The following is a 22262-nucleotide window of genomic DNA, read 5'->3' on the forward strand; positions in this document are numbered from 1 at the left end:
CCTGACGTGGTGAGGCAGCAGTGCAGCATCACTGTTGTGTTGAGGTGAGGAGCTCTCGGGTTACTAAGTGCCGTTTTAAGCAGGCTGCTGGTACGGACAAGACGGCACAGTGGTTAGCACTGCGGCCTCACAGTTCCAGGATCCCGGGTTCGATTCTGGGCTCGGCTCACTGTCTGTGTGGAGTTTGCACTTTCTCCCTGTGTTTGCATGGGTTTCCTCCGGTTGCTCTGGTTCCCTCCCACTGTCCAAAAGATGTGCGGGTTAGGTGGATTGGCCATGCTAATCTTCCCCTAGTGATAGGGGGGTTAGCAGGGTAAATGCGTGGGGTTACGGGAATAGGGTCTGGGTGGGGCTGTGCTAAGTACAGACTCGATGGGCCAAATGGCCTCCTTCTGCATTGTAGGGACTCTATGATTCAATGACCCGAGATGAGATTTCAGCTGCCCCCATCTCTCCACAACTGCATTTGCGGTCTTATAACCTAACCCCACCCCACAGCCTCAACCACCCAACATTTCAAGAGCAGAGGCCAAGTCACACAAAGGGCCCGACTTGACCATTTTAATTCTAAGTGCTGGGCGGACTTGAAACAGGGAGTGTTTCAGATCCGACTTTTAGACCCGTCCTCGGGTGCACCCATACGCACTCTGCCTGAAAAAAATACCAGCGACTCCGAATCGCGCTGCACAAGCCTGTGGGCAGGGCTTGACACACCCGAAATCCTGCAGCTCCGATCGGTGCCTCCAACTGCGCACGCGCAGGAAGAAAAAGTCTGGAATGCTGCTTCCCGCCACGCCGCTCCCGGGCTGGATAATAGCTCCCTCTCGGTCCCCATGACATTACTGACCCCCTATTCCTCCACCCCTTCCGCCACCCAGACTGATCATAGACCCCTCCCTCCCCTTCTCCTCCACTAATCTCAGGCAGAGTGGCAGCAGACACCTCCCCCCCCGATCTCAAGCAGAGAGGCGTCAGCTCAGCACTTAACTGCTCACTAACTGGAACGCCTCACGCCCGGCTTTACCAAGTTTTCACCCCCAAAAACGGGCGCAGCTTGATGGCAAAAATCGGGCCCCCAAGTGTTAGTCAAACAGCTGGAGAAAGACCCTCAACATCAATGCCTCTAAACGCATCAGTTCCATTACCAAGTCTAACAATCATCAATATCTCCAGAGATTACCTGGCTGTGGGATGGGTGGGAAGGACACGTTTAGCCACAATGCTCCAGCCGTTGTGGTAATGTGAGGGAGGCTTGCTGAACTAGGCAGAGATAGATAGGTTCTTGATTGGTCAGGGGATCAAAGGTTATGGGGAAAAAGGTGGGCGAATGGGGTTGAGAAACTTATCAGCCATGACTGAGGGGCGGCACAATAGCAGAGTGGTTAGCACTGCTGCTTCACAGCTCCAGGGTCCTGGGTTCGATTCCCCGCTCGGGTCACTGTCTGTGTGGAGTTTGCACGTTCTCCTCGTGTTTGCGTGGGTTTCCTCCCACAGTCCAAAAACATGCAGGTTAGTTTGAATGGCCATGCTAAGAAATTGCCCCTTAGTGTCCAGGGATGTGTAGGTTAGTGGGTATAACGTGTAGGGATGTTGGGGGAGGGCCTGGGTGGGATTGAGTGCGGTGCAGACTCGATGGGCCGAAGGGCCTCTTTCTGCACTGTAGGGTTCTATGATTCTGTGACCGAATGGTGAGGCAGACTCGATGGGCCGAATGGCCTAATTCTGCTCCGATATCTTGTGGTCTAACTGGCCAGTTGCCTAGTGCTCGAGAGTTCTGTTCTTGAGCTTATATTTAAGCTGCAGCCTGAGTTCCATAGACTGATTCCCCGACAAGCATCGAGCAATAATCTACTCCCTGCTGGCACAGCGTAAAACTAAAACTGACAAAAATCATTGGAAACCACATTCATCAAATACAACAGCAGACCTCAAGATGTGTTCAAAGCTGTAATCAGTTAGGTTCTTTCAGCTGAGAATGCCATTTGAAATCTTTAGTCACGACTTCAAGGTAAAGTAAAATAAATGCTTCAAGTCAATAAAAACGAAAGCTTCCTACATAATTTTCATCATAGAATCATAGAAACCCTACAGTGCAGAAAGAGGCCCTTCGGCCCATCGAGTCTGCACTGAACTCAATCCCACCCAGGCCCTATCCCCGTATCCCTACATATTATACCCACTAATCCCTCTAACCTACACATCCCTGGACACACTAAGGGGCAATTTCTCAGCACGGCCAATCAACCTAACCCACACATCGCTGGACTTTTCAAAGCGATTCACAAGCAGAATGAGCAGCTGAACACCAAGACTGCTGATACTGAGGCCAAATGAGCTCAGTAACTATATACACACACAGCAATATAGCTGTAGAAGTGGGAATGTTTTAATCCCAAATTTTTTGGGCACATCTTAATGGTTCGCTACGCTGGTTGATCTGGCACTGCCCATCAGGCACTCTGGCAGTTCCAGGGGCGAACAAGTCTAAAGTGCATTGGGGGGGGGGGGGCGAGCCTGTAAGATAGGGCAAAAAGTTGGGTTTGCATCCAATATCTCGTCTTTCCTGACCTCACCGGCACTGTTTTGTTGGCAAAATGACCCCCATGTTCAGAAAGGGCGCGAGGCTGATTTCAATGTTAATGGCAAGATTTACATGTGATTAACGAGTCCCAGACGCTGCTGTCTGGACTCACTGATCACAGCACCCTCACCGGTTGAGGTCCTCACCGGTGAGACACACAGATGCCCCCACCAACAAGGACCAGGTGTGATCACCTTGCTGGTGGGGGTCAGAGACTATTGAAGCCCCTGGTGGTTGAAGGCAGGGCTGGGCAGTGCCAACCTGGCACTGTCCTCTGGGCACCCTGGCAGTCCCAGAGGGGCAGGGCTTGATGGGCTAGGCCTGAGAGGGTGAAGCCTGAGATGGGGGTGGTGGAGCCTGAGCAGGTGGCAGGAGGGAAGGGTGGGACTCTGTAGAGGGCGGGGTTTGATCAGTGGGGGTGGTGATTGGCCTGGGAGGCGATTTTTGGGGCAATGCCTGGGGCAGCAATCGGAGACGGGTGGGAGCATATCCACGGGGAGGGTGGGGTGAACAATAGGGAGTACTCGCGCAATGGTGCCTCTAAAGCTAGCAGCCGGCTTCATAAGTCAGCTGGCCCCCCCACTCCCACCTCCTGGCAAGGATCGCATGGTGATCCCCCTGGCCCTACCCCCATACCCCTACATATTTTACCCACTAATCCCTCTGACCTACATATCCCTGGATACTAAGGGGCAATTTCTTAGCATGGCCAATCAACCTAACCCGCACATCTTTGGGCTGTGGGAGGAAACCAGAGTACCCGGAGGAAACCCACACAGACACGAGGAGAATGTGCAAACTCCACATGGACAGTGACCTGAGCTAGGAATTGAACCCAGGACCCTGGAGCTATGAAGCAGCACTGCTAACCACTGTGCAACCATACTGCCCAAATGTGCGTTACTTACCTTGGTGAAAGAATCAGCAAGAAAACCTCCCATTTTCTCGCCCATTCGACACTTAGAAATTTTTTTGAGAAAATTCCACCCTTTGTATCTGTTACTGTTATGACCACATCTGAACCACATCTGTGCGAGGCTATTGGTTTTATCCTCGTTTTAGCTCAATTACATTTGTATAATCCATTTTGTCAAGAGAGTAGAAGATTAGTTGGTAAAGTTCCTTCTAAATTGGCAGTTTTATATACATATGTATGAGACGTGACACTGCAGCAATTATCAAAACAGGACATCTTTGCTAATCCCATTTATCATCTTCCAACGAAAGACATTACAATCCTCCTTCGTGCTCCAAACATTTTTGCTTCGCTATAAACAATCCCTCGTGTGCTTATCATCCAATAATTGAATTATCTTCCACTTTCACAATGGAATTTCTCCCCAAAGGGGTTGAGGCAGACAGGGAGACAGACTCTCACATCGTACAAGGGCAATGTGGATAGCGAGTCGAGCAGCAGGGGGTTAACTAACGACCTACACAATGAGCAGGAATGCTAGGTCTACAAATAGGGCAATGTCAATCTTCCTGAATCAGCAACCCAACCAAGCACATGTTGACTAGGTCAAAGATTCAACTTGCAGGCACTGAAGTATTTCTATTTTGAAGGGGAGGTTTCAAAGTCTGAGCTGAACCTTGCACTGCCTTTGGATTTTTGTGGCCACTTCATAACCTATGGGGAGGTCAATCTGTTAACAACTCTTGGGACGTGCAGCAATTTAACATTGCAGAAGCACACTCCGCTCAGAAATGTTGGCCGAGATTCTCCCCCCAAAAAATCTAAGTGCCCAACGGGCAGGAAGACAGGAGTATTTCCTGCCAGTTTTGTTTTTTGGCGTACTTATCAGTGTGAATCTCTCAGCATTTCAGCGTGCGTGACTCATTCTGGTAAGCGGGGGAGGGTGCATTCCTGCCCGAGAATCTGGCAGCAGAGTGCTGAGCGGGACACACTGCGCACGTCAAAGAGATTGGCGTATACTCAATGACCCCCCTTTCCTCCATTGTTGGCCTGCCCTGCTATCTCTCTGATCGCTGGCCTTCCAGACCCCCTTCTGAGGGCCAGCCCTGATCACCACCTACCCCCACCCCCACCTCGACGACCAGCCAGCAACTCTGACAACCCAAACCCTGTACGTAACATTTGAGTGCCAACAGTGACGGCAGTCGGGTTTGAGCATTCATTCAGTACTGTACTCAGGGATAATCATTCCCAGTGCCAGTTACTCTCCTATCAGAGACCAGCTAATGATCCGCTTTTGACTTGTAGCCAGATTCAAAAAGTGCAACTTGCTTTGGGTCCAAGGTTTTGTGGGTTGACTTTGTTACCTTTCCACGGACTTCCCGCACACCGTGTCCCACTTGTCTCTGAGCTCACTCAACATATCATCAAGTTTCTGGTGGTCGTCAGCCAGGGTTGTCTTCTCCTTTAAGGAACGGCCGGTTCTCACTGTGGTGTCGTACACGGAATGTTTTGCTCCCAGCGATTTCTGGAATTCCTGCATTTGGAATCAAGCAGAGAGTAAAAGGCTGTTTTAAATGGATAAACATTTCAATTGTTCACTGTTACTATTTCTTTCCGAAATGGCCGTTCCAAACTCTCTAAAATATACAATGTGCGATGAAATTTCTTCCTGGAAAATAGAAACTACTGCATTACCACGGCACGGTGGCACAGCAGCAGGCACTGCTTCCTCACAGCACCAGGGACCCAGCATCAATTCCCGGCTTGGGTCACTGTCTGTGTGGAGCTTGCACATTCTCCCTGTGTCTGCATGGGTTTCCCCCGGGTGCTCCGGTTTCCTCCCGCAGTCCAAATCTGCGCAGATTAGGTGGATTGGCCGTGATAAATTGCCCCTTTAGTGTCGGGGGATTAGCACGGTAAATGCATGGGGTTACAGGGATAGGGCCTGGGTGGGACTGTGGTCAGTGCAGACTTGATGGGCCGAATGGCCTCCTTCTGCACTGTAGAAATTCTACTCTATTTCATGATTCACTAATAGATAAGCTAAACTTTGCCACTGCCCATGGGACTTGGTAGAGGTGCTTGCGAACATAATCATCCTAGCGACACATGAAAAGAAGTTCAATGGTTATTGGCAACATCTTGAAGATGTGAACATAAGAACGTAAGAAATAGGAGCAGGAGTAGGCCATCCAGCCCTTCGAGCCTGCCCCGCCATTCAGTAAGATCATGGCTGATCTGAAGCGGATCAGTTCCACTTTCCCGCTCTCTCCCCATAACCCTTAATTCCCTTGTCTATCAGAAACCTATCTACCCGTGACTTAAATATATTTAGCGAGGTAGCCTCCACCACTTCAACAGGCAGAGAATTCCAGAGATTCACCACCCTTTGAGTGAAGAAGTTCCTCCTCAACTCCGTTCTAAACTGACCCCCCCTTATCTTGAGGCTGTGCCCCCTAATCCTGCTGTCCTTTCTAAGCGGGAAGAATCTCTCTACCTCTACCCAATCCATCCCCTTCATTATCTTATACGTCTCTATAAGATTCCCCCCTCAGCCTTCTAAACTCCAACAAGTACAGACTCAGCCTATTTAGTCTCTCTTCATAGCCTAACCCCCTCATCTCCGGTACATTGTGAAAGGTACATTGTAAACACAATGTTTTTGTTTTGGGAACTCGTTAGAAGATGGCAACCCGGCATCCAATGAAGACAGCAAGAAATAATTTACATAGGGCTGCTCACAATCCCAGCACATCCAAAAGTGTTTTACAGCCACTTTTGAGTTATTGGAGTAACGTGGAAAACGCAGGAACCAATCTGCGCACAGCTAACTCCCGAAGCGTTCATGCCAGGTGCTGGTTGAGGGAATGGATTTAACATTTCAGCTGAAATACTTACATCTAAAATGTCCCTAAATTAAAATATTGGACAGACACATTACCTTGTGGTTTGCAAGTTGCATTTTCACTTTGTCTGGATCATTAGCGATTTCGAGGTCTGAGTCCAGGTTCTTTTCTGAATCTTCCAACCATTCCATCAGCTTCTTCCAAGCCTCTTGGAACTATTGGCAAAGAATGAAAATATTACCGACGATTCTCCCTGCTGTAGTAGTGCAGCACAGCAGGCCAGGAGGCATAAGCACAGGCCATTTATTGGGAGCCCCGACCTTCACGTGTCTTTGGCCACCGGATTTCCGGCGTTCTCAGCCCCAAACCGGAAGTCGGCGTGGAGCCGTCTATAATATCATTAACGGCCCTGGGACTGAAGATCCCAGACCCATTAGCCTCTCTCCAGCCTCCACGCCATGAATGTTTCACTCCAGCAGAGTTGACAACAGCTCCCCACTAGTAGGGAGCCCGAGGCCCGAACCCACTGGAGTGAAGGGAGGACATGGAGGCGCCCCCCCCCCCCCCACTGCTGACCCCCGCAGGTCAGGGACAAGGGGGCCTGGCCCTGCTCAAGGGCCACCTTGGTACTGCCCATCGGGAACTGGGCAGTGCCGAGGGGGTACGGCCAAAGGGACTGGGGTCTATTGGGGGCATGCCTGTGGGGGGGGAAGGGGAGGGGAGAGGAGATGAGATGGAGGCCCTCCCTCCCAGAGGTCGGGAATAAGGCGGTGCCTCCTGGGCACTGCTAGCCTGGTATTGCCAGCCTGGCCCCTTGGCCCTGCCCAAGGGGCAAACTGGCAATGCTCAAGGGGGTGGGGCCAGAGGGGCTGGGGTATATTGGGAGCACGCCTGTAGGGGATGAGGGGAGAGGGGAGAGGAGACCAGTAAGGGTGGGGGCGGGTCTTGCTGCCACTCTGCATTAGAATCTGTGGCAGAGGGAGGGTGGACACTGATGGGCTCAGGCCACTGGGGTGGAGGGACGGAGAGGTTTTGGAAATCAGGACTGCCAGGGGGTGGGGAGAGGAGGTCGAGGTGGGCTGGGTGGGGGTGGTGAGGCATCGGAGACATCTGGAAGGACAGCATTGCAGGGTCAAGGGGCTGGCCAGCGATCGAGCTGGCCAGCAATAAAGAGGCTGGCAGCGTGGGGCTATTGGGCATGCGCCGATCTCTGCTATGACAGACTGGTGCATGCGCAATGGCCCACTCGGCGCTATGCTGCTGGCCTCTTCAGCGGGAATAGGCCAAACACAAAGATGTGCGGGTCAGGTGGATTGGCCATGCTAAATTGCCCCTTCGTGTCAGTGAATTAGCAGGGTTACAGGAATTGGGCCTGGGTAGGATTGTGGATGGCGCGGGCTCAGTGGGCCAAATGGCCTTCTTCTACACTGTAGGAATTCTATGAAACCCACTGATTGTTAGCGTGATTCACGCTCACGCACTCTGTGATGCAGAGTGTGGGAGATTCATTTTGAAACTTCCGCTAAAAAAAAAACGCAGCAGGACTTACTCCCGTTTTTAACGCAAATTCGGCACTTTTTTGGGAGAATCCCAGCTGTTAGAGTACTTGAAAGACTCCTGAACCTTCCAGGAGGTTACATCATTTTATCCGAGATTAGAAAGAATTAGTGGCAAAATGCAATATCGTCAGCTGACAAATTTAAAACCATTGGAAAATTATAATCTGCAAGAGAAAACAATCCTGTTTCTTCACATTTGAATTCACTTTTCCCTCTCCAGTTAATTTAATCTTCCTCCATGTCACGCTAAAAGGTCAGATGTACAAGAGGTCAAACTGAAAGGTCAAACTGAAAAGTCAAGCGTTCAAGAGGTCAAACTGAAAAGCCAGTTGAGGAGCCAGACTGCTCTTGACAGCAGCCTGATAAACCCAACCCCTGGTTTGCTTTTCTCGCTATATTTTTTCCAGTACCAAAGTAAAGACAGGCAGCGTGCCATAATGGCTATCGTCCGGTGGCTCTGACATCCATCATTACAAAGTGCTTCAAAAGGCTAGCCATGGTACAGATCAATTCCTGCCTCTCAGATTGCCTGGATCCATTACAGTTTGCCTACCGCTGCAACAGGTGCACGGAGACACCATCTCCCTGGCCCTGCGCTCAATCCTGGCAGACCTAGATAACAAAGACATCTATGTCAGGTTCCTATTCATAGACTACAGCTAAGCCTTCAACACCATTATTCCTACAAGACTCATCTCTAAACTGACATCTATTGACACTGCCTACACTTCCCGTTGCTTTGGAAAAGCAGCCAGTTATAATCAAGGACCCCAGACGTTCTCTCTTCTACCTTCTTCCATCAGGAAAAAAAATACAAAAGTCTGAAGTCGTGTACCAACTGACTCAAGAACAGCTTCTTCCCTGCTGCCGTCAAACTTTTGAATGGACCTACCTCGCATTAAGTTGATCTTTCTCTACACCCTAGCTATGACTGTAACACTACATTCTGCAGTGTCTTGTTTCCTTCTCTATGAGCGGTATGCTGTGTATAGCATGCAAGAAATAACACTTTTCACTGCATACTAACTAAAACATGTGACAATAATAAATCAAATCAAATGCAACAACTTTATTTGATGCTTTCCTCCTTCAATTCCCCAAACAACTGAGAAGCAGTCATGAGTAATGTATGGTTTGAACTCTGATTCAGTGTTTCAAACATCCATCTGGCCTCTACCTTTAAATTTCTTTCATACATGGGGTGGCATGGTGGCACAGTGGTTAGCACTGCTGCCTTCCATGCCAGGGTGCCTTCCATGTAGGGGAGAGGTCCGTAGGCAATTTAGGGAGTTGGGGGCCAAACTAAAGAGCAGGACCTCTAGGGTGGCACTGTCTGGGTTGCTGCCCAGTATGAGCAGGGCTAAGAATGACGAGATCATGCAGTTGAATGCATGGTTGAGGGACTGGTGTAGGGTAGAGGGGTTTACTTATGTGGATCACTGGGAGGTGTTTAGGAGAGAAAGGCAATTGTACAGGAGGGGTGGGGAGGATTTGAACGGGAGGGGGACTAGTGTCTTAGCAGGGAGGTTAGCTGGGGTGTTCAGGAATGATTTAAACTAATAGAGAGGGGGGGTGGGGAGGTGGCTGGGAGAGAGACGGGTGAAAGGAAAATTATAAGGGAGAAGGTGGTTCCGAGGGACACTTGTGGGTTGAACTGTGTCTGTTTCAATGCTAGGAGTGTGGCAGGGAAAACGGATGAGCTTAGGGCCTTGATGTTTGTGAGGCAGTTGGATGTGGTGGCTGTAACGGAGACGTGGTTACGGGAAGGGCAGGACTGGCAGCTGAATGTTCCTGGGTACAGGTGTTTTAGGTGTGACAGAGGAGGGTTGAAGAGAGGTGGAGGGGTGGCACTGTTAGTCAAGGAAAACATCACAGTAGTGCAGAGGGAGGGCGATATGGAAGAGATAGGGATTGAGTCGATATGGGTGGAGTTGAGGAATAAAAAGGGAGAGATCACACTGCTAGGGGTGTACTATAAGTCACCCAACAGCCCAAAGTCAGTGGAGGAGGGAATTTGCAGGGGCATTTTGGACAGGTGCAGGAAGAATAGAGTGGTTGTAGTGGGTGATTTTAATTTTCCCGGAGTGAATTGGAGGGGGCCTAGAGCTGGGGGTACGGAGGGAGAGGAGTTTGTGAAATGTGTTATGGAAGGGTCGCTAGAACAGTATGTAACTTGCCCGACTAGGGGAGGGGCTATACTGGATTTAGTGTTGGGAAACGAGCCAGGGCAGGTGGGTGAGGTAGAGGTAGGCGAACATGTGGCAAACAGTGACCACAAGTCCGTCTACTTTAGGATAAAAATGGAAAGGGACGAGTGCCGTCCAAGCGGGAGTGTGCTGAACTGGGGAAAGGCGAGCTATGGCAGGATTAGGAGGGAGCTGCAGCAAACTGACTGGGAGGGACTGTTAGCTGGCAAGTCCACGGTTGGCAAGTGGGAGGCTTTTAGGGACAAAATGAAATGGTTGCAGGGGAGGTTTGTTCCGGTTAAGCGAAAGGATGGGAAAGGTAGGATTAGAGAGCCGTGGATTACGGGGGATATTGAAGACTTGGTTAGGAAGAAGAGGGAGGCGTATGTTAGGTCAAAACAAATGGGTACGGAGTGTGCGCTGGAGGAATATAGAGAGAGTAGGAGGGAGCTAAAAAGGGGAATTAGAAGGGCGAAGAGAGGGCATGAGATGGCTTTGGCTGGTAGGATTAAGGAAAATCCTAAGGCATTTTATTCCTATATTAGAGGCAAGAGAGTAGTTAGAGGGAAAATTGGTCCTCTTAGGGACAAGAGTGGAGAGTTGTGTATTGAGTCGGAGGGAATGGGGGAGCTCCTGAATGAATACTTTGCGTCGGTATTCACGAAGGAGAGGGGTTCGGAATCGTGCGGTCTCTTGGAGGGAGCGGAGGTTCAGTTGCAGGATATAGTTATTACGAGAGAGGAAGTGCTAGGGCTTTTAGGTAGCGTAAGGACGGATAAAGCTCCGGGGCCTGATGGTATTTATCCCAGGCTGCTTAGGGAGGCAAAAGATGAAATTGCTGGGCCTCTGGCGCACATCTTTGTCTCTTCTTTGGACACAGGTGAGGTCCCAGAAGACTGGAGGGTAGCAAATGTGGTCCCGTTGTTCAAAAAAGGTAGTAGGGATAACCCTGGGAATTATAGGCCGGTGAGTTTGACGTCGGTGGTAGGGAAGTTAATGGAAAAAATACTTAGGGGTAGGATGTATGAGCATTTGGAGCGTTGCGATCTGATTAGGGTTACGCAACATGGCTTTGTTAGAGGGAGGTCTTGCCTTACAAATCTGGTGGAATTCTTTGAGGAGGTGACAAAAACGGTTGACAATGGGAGAGCCGTTGATGTCATCTATATGGATTTCAGTAAGGCGTTTGACAAAGTCCCTCACGGTAGGCTGGTAGAAAAGGTTAAGGCGCATGGGATACGAGGCCAGGTAGCTAGGTGGATTGAGAACTGGTTGGGAAATAGGAGACAGAGGGTAGTTGTGGAGGGTACCTTGTCGGGCTGGAGGCCAGTGACCAGTGGTGTGCCGCAGGGCTCGGTACTGGGACCTCTCCTCTTTGTAGTCTACATAAATGACTTAGAAGAGGGCGTAGGTGGTGTGATCAGCAAGTTTGCTGATGACACCAAGATGGCAGGGTTGGCGGGTACAGAACTGGATTGTCAGGTGATACAACAGGATATAGATAGGTTGGTGCAGTGGGCAGATAGGTGGCAGATGGCATTTAATCCTGACAAATGCGAGGTGATGCATTTTGGAAGGAATAATGCAGAGAGGAGCTATGTGATAAAAGGTAGGCCGATTAGGAGTATAGACGTACAGAGGGACCTGGGAGTGCAGGTTCACAAATCCATGAAGGTTGCGTCACAAGTGGAGAACGTTGTTAGGAAGGCTTATGGGATGTTAGCCTTTATAGGAAGGGGCTTAGAGTATAAAAGCTGCCGTCTAATGCTTCAGTTATACAGAAGGTTGGTTAGACCGCATTTGGAGTACTGCGTTCAGTTCTGGTCACCTTATTACCGGAAGGACGTGGAGTCTCTGGAAAGGGTGCAGAGGAGGTTTACCAGGATGTTGCCTGGCATGGGGGGACTGAGTTACGAGGAGAGATTGAAGAGACTGGGGCTATTCTCCTTGGAAAGACGGAGATTGAGAGGGGACATGATAGAGGTATATAAGATACTGAAGGGAATAGATAGAGTTAATAGTGAGAGACTGCTCCCTAGACTGGGTACGAACACGAGAGGTCATCATTTAAGGGTGAGGGGGGGGAGGTATAATTTGGAGGTAAGAGGAAGGTTCTTTACGCAGAGAGTTGTGGGGGTCTGGAATGCGCTACCGAGTAGGGTGGTGGAGGCAGGCACGTTGGACTCGTTTAAGATGCAGTTAGATAGGCACATGAGTGAAACGAGAATGGAGGGATATGTTAGGGGCTATTAAATAGGGTATAACCACGGGAGACACCGGAAGGGCAGGCTGTATGATTAATATTTTTTGTCTTTATTCCACAGGTGGAGGTCCACCTCGTGTCAAGCGAGGGGCATGCACATGGCGGGTCGTGCGTGGGCTGCTCTTGGAAGTCCAGGAGTGGCCTAGTACTTCATGTCGGTGTGTGTGCTTGATCCTGGACCGATAGACGGGCTCCACAACAGCTCAGTGACTAGCACTGCTAGCTGTGCAGATACATGGATTTGGGCCTGTGTCTGTGGGAGTTTGCGCATTCTCCCTGTGGTTGCGTGGGTTTCCTCCGGGCGCTCCGGTTTCCTCCCACACCCCAAAGATGTGCTCTTAGGCTAATCGGTTTCCACCAAATTGACACTATTTCTTCCCTGAATCTGACTGAGTAGGGTCCCATTCGTAGACATGCAGGGTAGAATAGGTGTAGGGCGATGCGGCGGCACGGGCTCGTTGGGCCGAAGGGCCTGTTTCCCGTGCTGGGTTGTTCTTTGTTCTTTGTTCTAGGGACCGAGGTTCAATTTCAGCCTCGGAGTCACTGTCTGTGTGGAGTACGCATATTGTCCCCGTATCTGCTTGGGTTTCCTCCGGGTGCTCCGGTTTCCTCCCAGTCCAAAGATATGTTAGGTTGATTGGCCGTGCTAAATTGTCCCTTAGTATCGGAGGGGGGGGGATTGGCAGGGCAAATGCACGGGGTTACGGGAATCGGACCATGGTGAACCTATTTTGTAGTCTTTGCCCTTTGGTAATTTTGGCTGCATCCACTGTCATAAATATACGATAGTCACCATTAAATTCAATAGCGAATTCGGAAGAAACTTCTTTCCCCAGAGAGTAATGAGAATGTAGAACTTGCTACCGCATGGAATGTTTAAGATGAATAGCATAGATGCATATAGGGGAAAGCTAGGAAGTGTGTGAAGGAGAAAGGAATAGAAGATGATAGCGTTAGACGAAGGAGACTTGTGGTGAACAATGGGTTGAATGACTTGTTTCTCTGTGGTGAAGTCATTGTGATAGCGGAAGCTGGAGTCAGCAAGAGGATCTCCTGTATACTCCAGGGGCCAGTTAGTTAATGCCACAGGGCCAAGGCGACAGCAGTTAATAACAAAAAATGCTTTATAAAAACTTTAGGAGAACACATCTTGATAAATTTTGATTTAATTCCCACAAATTCGGCAAAACCTGATATAAAAACACTCATTTGACATCACATTATAGGTGAGAAAGTTCACCAATGCCTCTACTTTCTCAGGAAGCATATCTGCTATGACTCACACCAACTTTTACAGATGCACCATCAAAATTATTCTTTCTGGGTTTATCACAGCTTGGTACGGCTCCTGCTCTGACCAAGGCTGCAAGAAACTACAAAAGGTTGTGAACGCAGCCCAGTCCATCATTCAAATCAGCCTCTCCCAATCATTGACTCCATCTGCACTTCCTACTGCATCGAAAAAGCAGCCAGCATAATTAAGACCACATGCACACTGGACATTCACTCTTCTACCTTCTCCATTGGGAAAAAGATTCAAAAGTCTGAAGTGGCAAACCAACCAACTCAAGAACAGCTTCTTCCCTGCTGCCATCAGACTTCTGAATGGACCTACCTTATATCAAGTTGATCTTTCTCTACACCCTAGCTATGACTGTAATACTGCATTCTGCACTCTCTGCTCCTCCCCTGTATACTCTATGAACAGTATGCTTTGTCCGTATAGCGCAAGAAACAATACTTTTTACTGTAGCTCATTACATATGACAATAACAAATCAAATCAAAATCAATTTCATTGCATTCTGATAATCACTTTTTTTTGTTGCTTTGTTATTTTCACTAACAAGTTCCTTTACCTGCTTAGCACGCTTCCTTGCATCATCAAGTCCCCTTCCTCTGTCTACAGAGCGCTGCACAACCTTCTCCCATCGAGCCTGAACACTGATCAGCAAATTCTTAATCAGTACCACGTCCTGCTTCTGGCTGAAGTACTTCAGGTGGGTGCCCGTCTTATCCAGTTCAATTATTTTTTCACGATGTGAGTTGACCTCGTTGGCAAAGACCTGAAGATTGGAAACGTGATAGCAAACCGTGTTTATTCAATGTAAGGAAGGGGAGTGTGCCTTAACTCAAATTATTTCAAAATATCACAAAATTTCTCAACGTTACTTCAAGTTGAGTACCTTGTGTTCATCAATCTGGAACATAATGGTGTCCAGAATAAGACTCGGGGATGAAGATAGAGTCAAAGTTTGCTCTGCTTGGGTCAACCAGTTGATGAAATCTTGAAGTGAATTGTGGAACTCGGTGGCAAGATTGAGGGCCTCCTCCAGTTTAACCTGCGCATAGTGAAAAGGTTGTTAGCCACTTCAACTTTAATGATTGTTACTCTTCCACTGAAAGTCACTCATTATTCTTTCTCCAGATTACAATTTTTTAAAATTCATTTGTGGGTCATGGGCATCGCTGGCTGGCCAGCATTTATTACCCATCCCGAGTTGCCCGAGGGTAGTTGGGAGTCAACCACATCGCCGTGTCTCTGGAGTCACTTGTAGGCCAGACCAGGTAAGGACCGCAGATTTCTTTCCCTAAAGGACATTAGTGAACCAGATGGGTTTTTCTGACACTTGGCAATGGTTTCATGATCGTCAGCAGATTCTTAATTCCAGATTTTTTTTAATTGAATTCAAATTCCACCATCTGTCGTGGTGGGATTCGAACCCGGGAACCCAGAATATTAGCTGAGTTTCTGGATTAATAGTCTAGTGATAATACCACTCGGCCATCCTAGTGGGAAATTCTTCAGAAATCTGACTGTGAGACACCTTGGGACATCCTGAGATTGGGAAAGGCACCATGTCAATGCAAATTTGTTTGATCTTTTGTGTTGAAAGTGAAGGGTGTCGGTGGTAGGGAGCGTAGATCTTTTCCATTCTGGGATCCAGTGTCAACACTCTCGGATTCTTTACAGCACTGTCAAATGTCAGGGTTTGCACAGTGGTTCGCGTGCTGCCTCACTGCGCCAGGGACCCGGGTTTGATTCCCTGTTTGGGTCACTGTCTGTGTGGAGTCTGCATGTTCTCCCTGTGTCTGCGTGGGTTTCCTCCCAGTGCTCTGGTTTCCTCCCACAGTCTGCAAAACATGCTGGTTAGGTGCACTGGCCATGATAAATTAACCCTCAGTGTACCCAAACAAGTGCCAGAGTGTGACAACCAGGGGATTTTGACAGTAACTTCGTTGCGGTGTTAACGTAAACCTATTTGTAGGGTAAAGGCTCCTTCTACTTCCCTTCAATGATGTGCCACAACCTAATTATCAGGAAACCGCTCTCCCTGTCTACCCCATTAGTGTTACATTTATCCACTTAGAATCATAGAATTATAAAATTCAGAAGAGGCCCTTTGGCCCATCGAGTCTGTATCGACATGAGAAAAACATCTAAATTCCCACCGAATCCCATCTGCCAGCACTTGGCCCATTGCCCTGAATGTTATGACATGCCAAGTGCTCATCCAGGTACTGTGCACTCACTCTGAATCCATTTGCCCTTGTGACTGATCCTTCAACTGAGGGGAACAGCTATCCACTCTGTCCATGTCTCTCTCAATCTTGAACACCTCGATCAGGTTGCCCCGCAGTCTTCTCTGCTCCAGCGAAAACAACCCAATCCTACCCAATCTCTCTTCATCATGTAAATGTTCCACCCCAGGCAGCATCCTGGGTAATCTCCTCTGTACCCCCTCCAGTGCAATCACATCCTTCCGAATAACGTAGTGGGACCAGTTTCCCCCAGTCATGTCATGTCAATGACCTCTGACTGAGATTACCCATGTAATGCCAACTTTTCATTATCACTCGGATGAATTTTCCCTTCCGCCCCCCCCACCACGGGAATTGGAGCGGGCGAGGGCGGACCATGGAAAGGTCATAGAATCCTACAGTGTTGAAAGAGGCCATTTGGCCCATTGATTCTGTTGACCTCGGGTGGGATTTTCCAGTTTCGGGGTGAACGCGACCAGAAAATCCTGCCCACTATCTTCGGAATTTGCACTTGTCCATTTTGACCCTGGCATCCTTAGTCAGTCTTCATTCATTTTTCTTGTGTTTGTGTTGTTTTACGTATCAAATTTTGTCTAATAATGCTATGGAATGGTTTACTGTGTTAAAGGTGCTATACAAACGCAGTTGTTGCTTTTCTTCTAATTGGACTTGCAAATCATTCAGCAAAACAAGGGCTAATAAATTGCCTCACCTATTAAAAGTTGTTGCAATTACTAAATTTTTTTTTTTACAGAATTTCACATGAGAAAAATGCAGTGTTTGTACCTTTCGTTCATTTAGTTTCACTTCAACAGATTCCCATCGTTCTCTCAGGTTGTTGATGCCTTGTTCCACATTGCTCTCATCGGCTCCCTCACAACTCGGCTGTCCTCGGTTTATCAGATTCCTGTAGGTCTCCTCTTTACTTTTAAATGCAGCACAAAGTTCCTGCATGAACAGAAACATCGCCTTGTTAACTGAGGTTATCTGTTTTGGTAGCAATAACAGGAAGGCAGATTATTACTTGACTGGGTGTAAATCGAGGTGGGTGGATACTCAGCGAGACCTTGGAGTCCTCATGCATCAGTCACTGAAAGTACGTGTGCAGGTGCAGCAGGCAACCAAATGGCAGGTTGGCCTTCATAGCTAGAGGATTGGAGAATAGGGATAGGGATGTTTTGGTGCAATTGTATAGGAAGTTGGTGAGGCCACACCTGGAGTATGTGTGCAGTTTTGGCGTCCTTATCTGAGAAAGGGTGTCCTTGCTATAGAGGGAGTACAGCGAAGGTTTACCAGGCTGATTCCTGGGATGACAGGACAGTCATATGAGGAGAGACTAAGTCGGTTAGGATCATATTCACTGCAGTTTAGAAGAGTGAAAAGGAATATCACAGAAACTTATAAAATTCTAACAGGGTTAGACAGCGTAGATTCAGAAAGAATGTTCTCGATGATGGGGGAGTCCAGAACTAGGGATCATAGTCTGAGGATAAGAAGGAAACCTTTTGGAACTAAGGTGAGGAGAAATTTCTTCACCTGGAGAATGACGAATGCCTGGAATTCACTACCACAGAAAGTAGTTGAGGCCAAAACATTATGTGATTTCAAGAAGAAATTAGATATTGTTCTTGGGGCTAAAGGGATCAAGGAATAAGGGGGGGAGGGGGGGGGGGGGGGGGAGATCAGGATATTGAATTTGATGATCAGCCACGATCAAAATGAATGGCAGAGCAGGCTCGAGGGGCCTGATAGCCTACTCCTGCTTCACTTTCTATGTGAGTGTTCACACACATTGGGTAGCAGGTATAGTTCATTTGTACAGATCTTCAGTCAAACCTGGGTTCAGCTCTAGCTTTGAACGAGGTATAATGCAGATTCACCAGAATCATATCGGAGCTTAAAGGGTTAAATTGGACAGGCGGGTTGCATAATATTAGTTTGTATTTAGACATTAGAGGGGCGATCTAATCGAAGGTATACTGAGAGATACTATCTTCTCTGGAATCCCGAAGAAGAGGATATGATCTTCAAATTAGAACCAGAATATTCAGGAATTAAATCAGGAAGCACTTTCTCCATACAGATTGTAGAAGAAATTGGAACACTTGTGCAGGAAGTAGTTTGGAGGATGCAGGAGGACAAAGTAGAAACTGGTAGACCAATTGGGTGAGGGTAGAAAGGGAGATGGATCGTAAGAGAGTACGTTAAATTAAGATTGTACACAACCGAACTGAACAGTGTAACAGGCTGATGGCACTGAATGGCATCCTCCTGTTCCTAGTTCAGTAACGTATTGTTATATGTACATGTGTTGCTGCTGCAAAGAACAGAGCCAAACACCAAATGTACTCTCTCCTGCCGCTGGTATCCTGGGCACTAATTGTTAAAGTTTGGTACAGTTGATGGGGTGGCGCGGTGGCACAGTGGTTAGCACTGCTGCCTCACAGCACCAGGGACCTGGGTTCAATTGCCAGCTCGAGTCCCTGTCTACGTGGAGTTTGCACATTCTCCCCGTGTCTGCATGGGTTTCGTACTGGTGCTCCAGTTTCCTCCCACACTCCAAAAATGTATGGGTTAGGTTGATGTGTGAAATTGACCACAGTGTCAGGAGGATTAGCAGTGTAAATGGATGAGGTTATGGGAATAGGGCCTGGGTGGGATTGTTGTCAGTGCGGGCTCGATGGGCCAAATGACCTCCTTCTGCACTGTAGGGATTCTATGATTCCATGTTGGTTTTGCAGTGCCCATGTGGACAGCTCCCTCATAACATGCCTGTCTGAGCTGCCACATAAATGCAACACAGAATGCTGTTAGTGGGTAACACAGTGGTTAGCGCTGCTGCCTCACAGTGCCAGGGACCCGGGTTCGATTCCCAGCTTAGATCACTGTCTGTGTGGAGTCTGCATGTTCTCCCCACGTCTATGTGGGTTTCCTCCCACACTCCAAAGACGCACAACCTTCTGGACCAGGAGGTGAAGACGTTACAACTAACACCTTGGATGAAATCCTATCACCTTGCCCATCCCGGAAGTGGGTGGTTGGGTGAAGTTAACATAAGAACATAAGAAATAGGAGCAGGAGTAGGCCATCTAGCCCTTCGAGCCTGCCCCGCCATTCAATAAGATCATGGCTGATCTGTTGTGGCTCAGTTCCACTTTCCCGCCCTCTCCCCATAACCCTCAATCCCCTCTCTTATCAAGAACCCATCAACCCGCTTCTTAAATATATTTAGCGAGGCAGCCTCCACCACTTCAACGGGCAGAGAATTCCAGAGATTCACCACCCTTTGAGTGAAGAAGTTCCTCCTCAACTCCGTTCTAAACCGCCTCCCCTTTATCTTGAGGCTGTGCCCCCTAGTCCTACTGTCTTTTTTGAGCGGGAAGAGTCTCTCCACCTCTATCCTATCCATCCCATTCATCATCTTATACGTCTCAATGAGATCTACAAGCCATGATAAATTGCCCCTTTAGTGTCAGGGGGATGAGCAGGGTAAAGACATGGGGTTATGGGGGATAGGGCCTGGGTGGGATTGTTGGGGTGCAGACTCAATGGACCAAATGGCCTCCTTCTGCACTACAGGATTCTATGATCGGGTTCTGGGTCTGGCTACTGACAGGTTAAGCAGATGAAGTGTTTGAACTTTCTATACGTGGACCAGTAAAACTGCTTGGCACCTCAGTAGCCTGAAAGGAACCTGCGCCTCAAGTGGGAACTGTCACCAGCAGCAAATAAAACAGCATTTTAACCCGTTTCCCAACATGGTAGGAAACACTCGAATGTATAAACTGAGAAGAAAACTCCCCACCTTGCATTTAACTGTGGCTCATTTCCCTTCTCTGCTCAGAGATGTGTGACAAGGAGCCATGATGTGTCTGTGGCAGTCATTGTTCTGGGAGACATGGCAGCTACTTTTTCCACTGCAAGTTTCCACCCATAACAATGAAAGAAACGAGCTATCTGCTTGAATGCCAGCGAGGGATGTATATTGACCAGGATGGTAAACCCTCTCCCCCCGACCCACCCACCCCCCCCCCCCCCCCCCCCCGATCTACTTCAATATTCTGCTATGGGATCTTCCATCTGGTTTAACATTTCCAGCAGTTCAGAACCTAACTGACAGCCTGGAATGAGGCTGGAACGCACAACCTTCTGGACCAGGAGGTGAAGGCGTTACAACTAACACCTTGGATGAAATCCTATCACCTTGCCCATCCCGGAAGTGGGTGGTTGGGTGAAGTTCCCAGAATGGGAATCTCCGTTGGCCTCGGGCAGGATTTTACAATCCTGCCCCCTCACATCCTGGACAGGTTTATCTTTATTCATTCGTGGGACATGGGCGTCGCTGGCTAACCAGTATTTATTGCCCGTCCACAGTTGCCTTTGAACTGAGTGTCTTGCTAGGCCATTGCAGAGGGCAATTTAGAGTCAGCCACATTGCTGTGGCTCTGGAGTCACGTGTTGTCCAGACCAGGAAAGGACGGCAGATTTCCTTCCCTAAATGACATCAGTAAACCAGATGGGTTTTTCCGACAATCGACAATAGTTTCCTGGTCATCTCTTAATTCTGGATTATTTTATGGAATTCAAAGTCCACTATCTGCCGTGGTGGGATTCGAACCCAGGTCCCCAGAACATTAGCTGACTTAATAATCTATCGAATGCACCAAGAGGCCATCAGATCCTCCCCGATTGGCTTTATTGCCTGGAAAGGAAGTAGGTGATAAACGTATTCACAAAAAAATAATACATTCCAGTTTCTACGGTGAGAGGATTCGCTGCAGACCTTGTAAACTTCCCTGCTGTAGAAAAGCAGCTCAAAAGTAGACACCGATGCCAGGTGCTTGGCATTCCTTCAGTCAAATAGATGCCTGGGCACGAACTGGGATTCACAAATCCGGCCCGGGATAATCACTAGAATAACGCGCCACAATTTAACTGAAGCAATGTTCTCAGCACAAAGGGGACCCTTTGTTGTCATCAGGCGATCCTGCTTTGTTCCTGTTCATTAGTCTGACACACAAACTTCTCCCCAGTTCAGTCATTAAAGCGTCTGAGGAGCTTTTGTCCTGGGACAATACATACCAGATGAGCGTGAAGCTGCTCGCGGGCAGTTTCTGGCAGGCCTCCCACAGGTTTCGATGCCGACAGCTGACGCTCAGTTTCCACCAGCCACTGCTGCATGTTTTCAATCTCGCTCTGGAAACCCTGAGCCTGCATCGCACAGAGAGAAATATGACATTATAATCTCACACTGATCGTACACAGGGGGACACTCTCTCCCCCCACCCCCCCCCAACCTTTGGCTGTATTTTTTTCCCCAACCAATTTAATTAAGAACGTCTCAGGCACCGGGGTGAAGGTGGGGGGTTGGGGGAGGCAATAGGAGCAAGTAAAACACAACTTTTACTGAGGCACCCGCAAACATAGGAATTAGGAGAAGTTGGTAAATTCAGCCCCTCGAGCCTGCTCCGCCATTCAATTAGATCATGGCTGATCTCTCCCTGGTCTCAAACCCATCTCCCCACCTGTTCCCCCATGTCCCCTTATCCCTTTTCTAAATTAGAAATATATCTATCTCCTTCTTGAAAACATTCAATGATTCAGACTCCACCACGCTATGGAGCGGTGAGTTCCACAAATTCATTGCCCTCTGTGAGAAGTAGTTCCTCCTCATCTCAGTTTTAAATCTACCGCCTCTCACCCTGTACCCTGTGACCTCTTGTTCTAGATTGCCCCATATCAGGAAACATTGGGCTACGTTTACTTTATCAATCCCTGTTAAAATTTTATACATCTCGATCAGATCCCCTGATATCCTTCTAAACTCCAGCGAGTATAACCCCAAACTGTTTAGTCTCCCCTCACGTGTCAACCCTTTCACCCTGGAATGAATCTGGTAAACCAGAACCAGTAGTTAATGGTAGGACGTTGGGGAGAGTTGTAGAACCCAAGAGATCTAAGGTACAGGTTCATAGCTCTGTGAAAATGGAGTCACAGGTGGACAGAGTGGTGAAGAAGGCATTCGGCATGCTTCGTTTCATTGGTCAGAACACTGAATACAGGAATTGGGATGTCTTGTTGAAGTTGTACAAGACATTGGTAAGGCCATACTTGGAATACTGTGTACAGTTCTGGTCACCCTATTATAGGAAGGATGTTATTAAACTAGAAAGAGTGCAGAAAAGATTCACCAGGGTGCTACTGGTACTTGATGGTTTGAGTTCTAAGAAGAGGCTAGAGAGACTGGGATTCTTTTCCCTGGAGCGCAAGAAGTTTAGGGGTGATTTATAGAGGTCTATAAAATAATGAGGGCATAGACCTGCTACATAATCAATATCTTTTCCCAATGGTCGGGGAGTCTAAAAC

General features: G+C 48.3%; 1 protein-coding gene across 4 annotated transcripts in view; it reads right to left on the reverse strand.

Moving 5' to 3' along the window:
* dst (dystonin) overlaps positions 1-22262 on the reverse strand; it is a 614201-nt gene that overhangs the window by 37301 nt on the left and 554638 nt on the right. For all 4 annotated transcript variants that reach the window (XM_080191940.1, XM_080191941.1, XM_080191942.1 and 1 more), the window contains 6 exons: positions 20979-21107; positions 16683-16844; positions 14540-14695; positions 14213-14419; positions 6442-6561; positions 4865-5034 (listed from right to left, as the gene is read on the reverse strand). In XM_080191940.1, the coding sequence (XP_080048066.1) occupies positions 4865-5034; positions 6442-6561; positions 14213-14419; positions 14540-14695; positions 16683-16844; positions 20979-21107 (944 nt within the window). The remainder of the gene's footprint in view (positions 1-4864; positions 5035-6441; positions 6562-14212; positions 14420-14539; positions 14696-16682; positions 16845-20978; positions 21108-22262) is intronic.

The sequence above is a fragment of the Carcharhinus amblyrhynchos genome, chromosome 7 (assembly GCF_965287045.1).
Source record: "Carcharhinus amblyrhynchos chromosome 7, sCarAmb.v2.hapA, whole genome shotgun sequence".
Taxonomy (NCBI): Eukaryota; Metazoa; Chordata; class Chondrichthyes; order Carcharhiniformes; family Carcharhinidae; genus Carcharhinus; species Carcharhinus amblyrhynchos.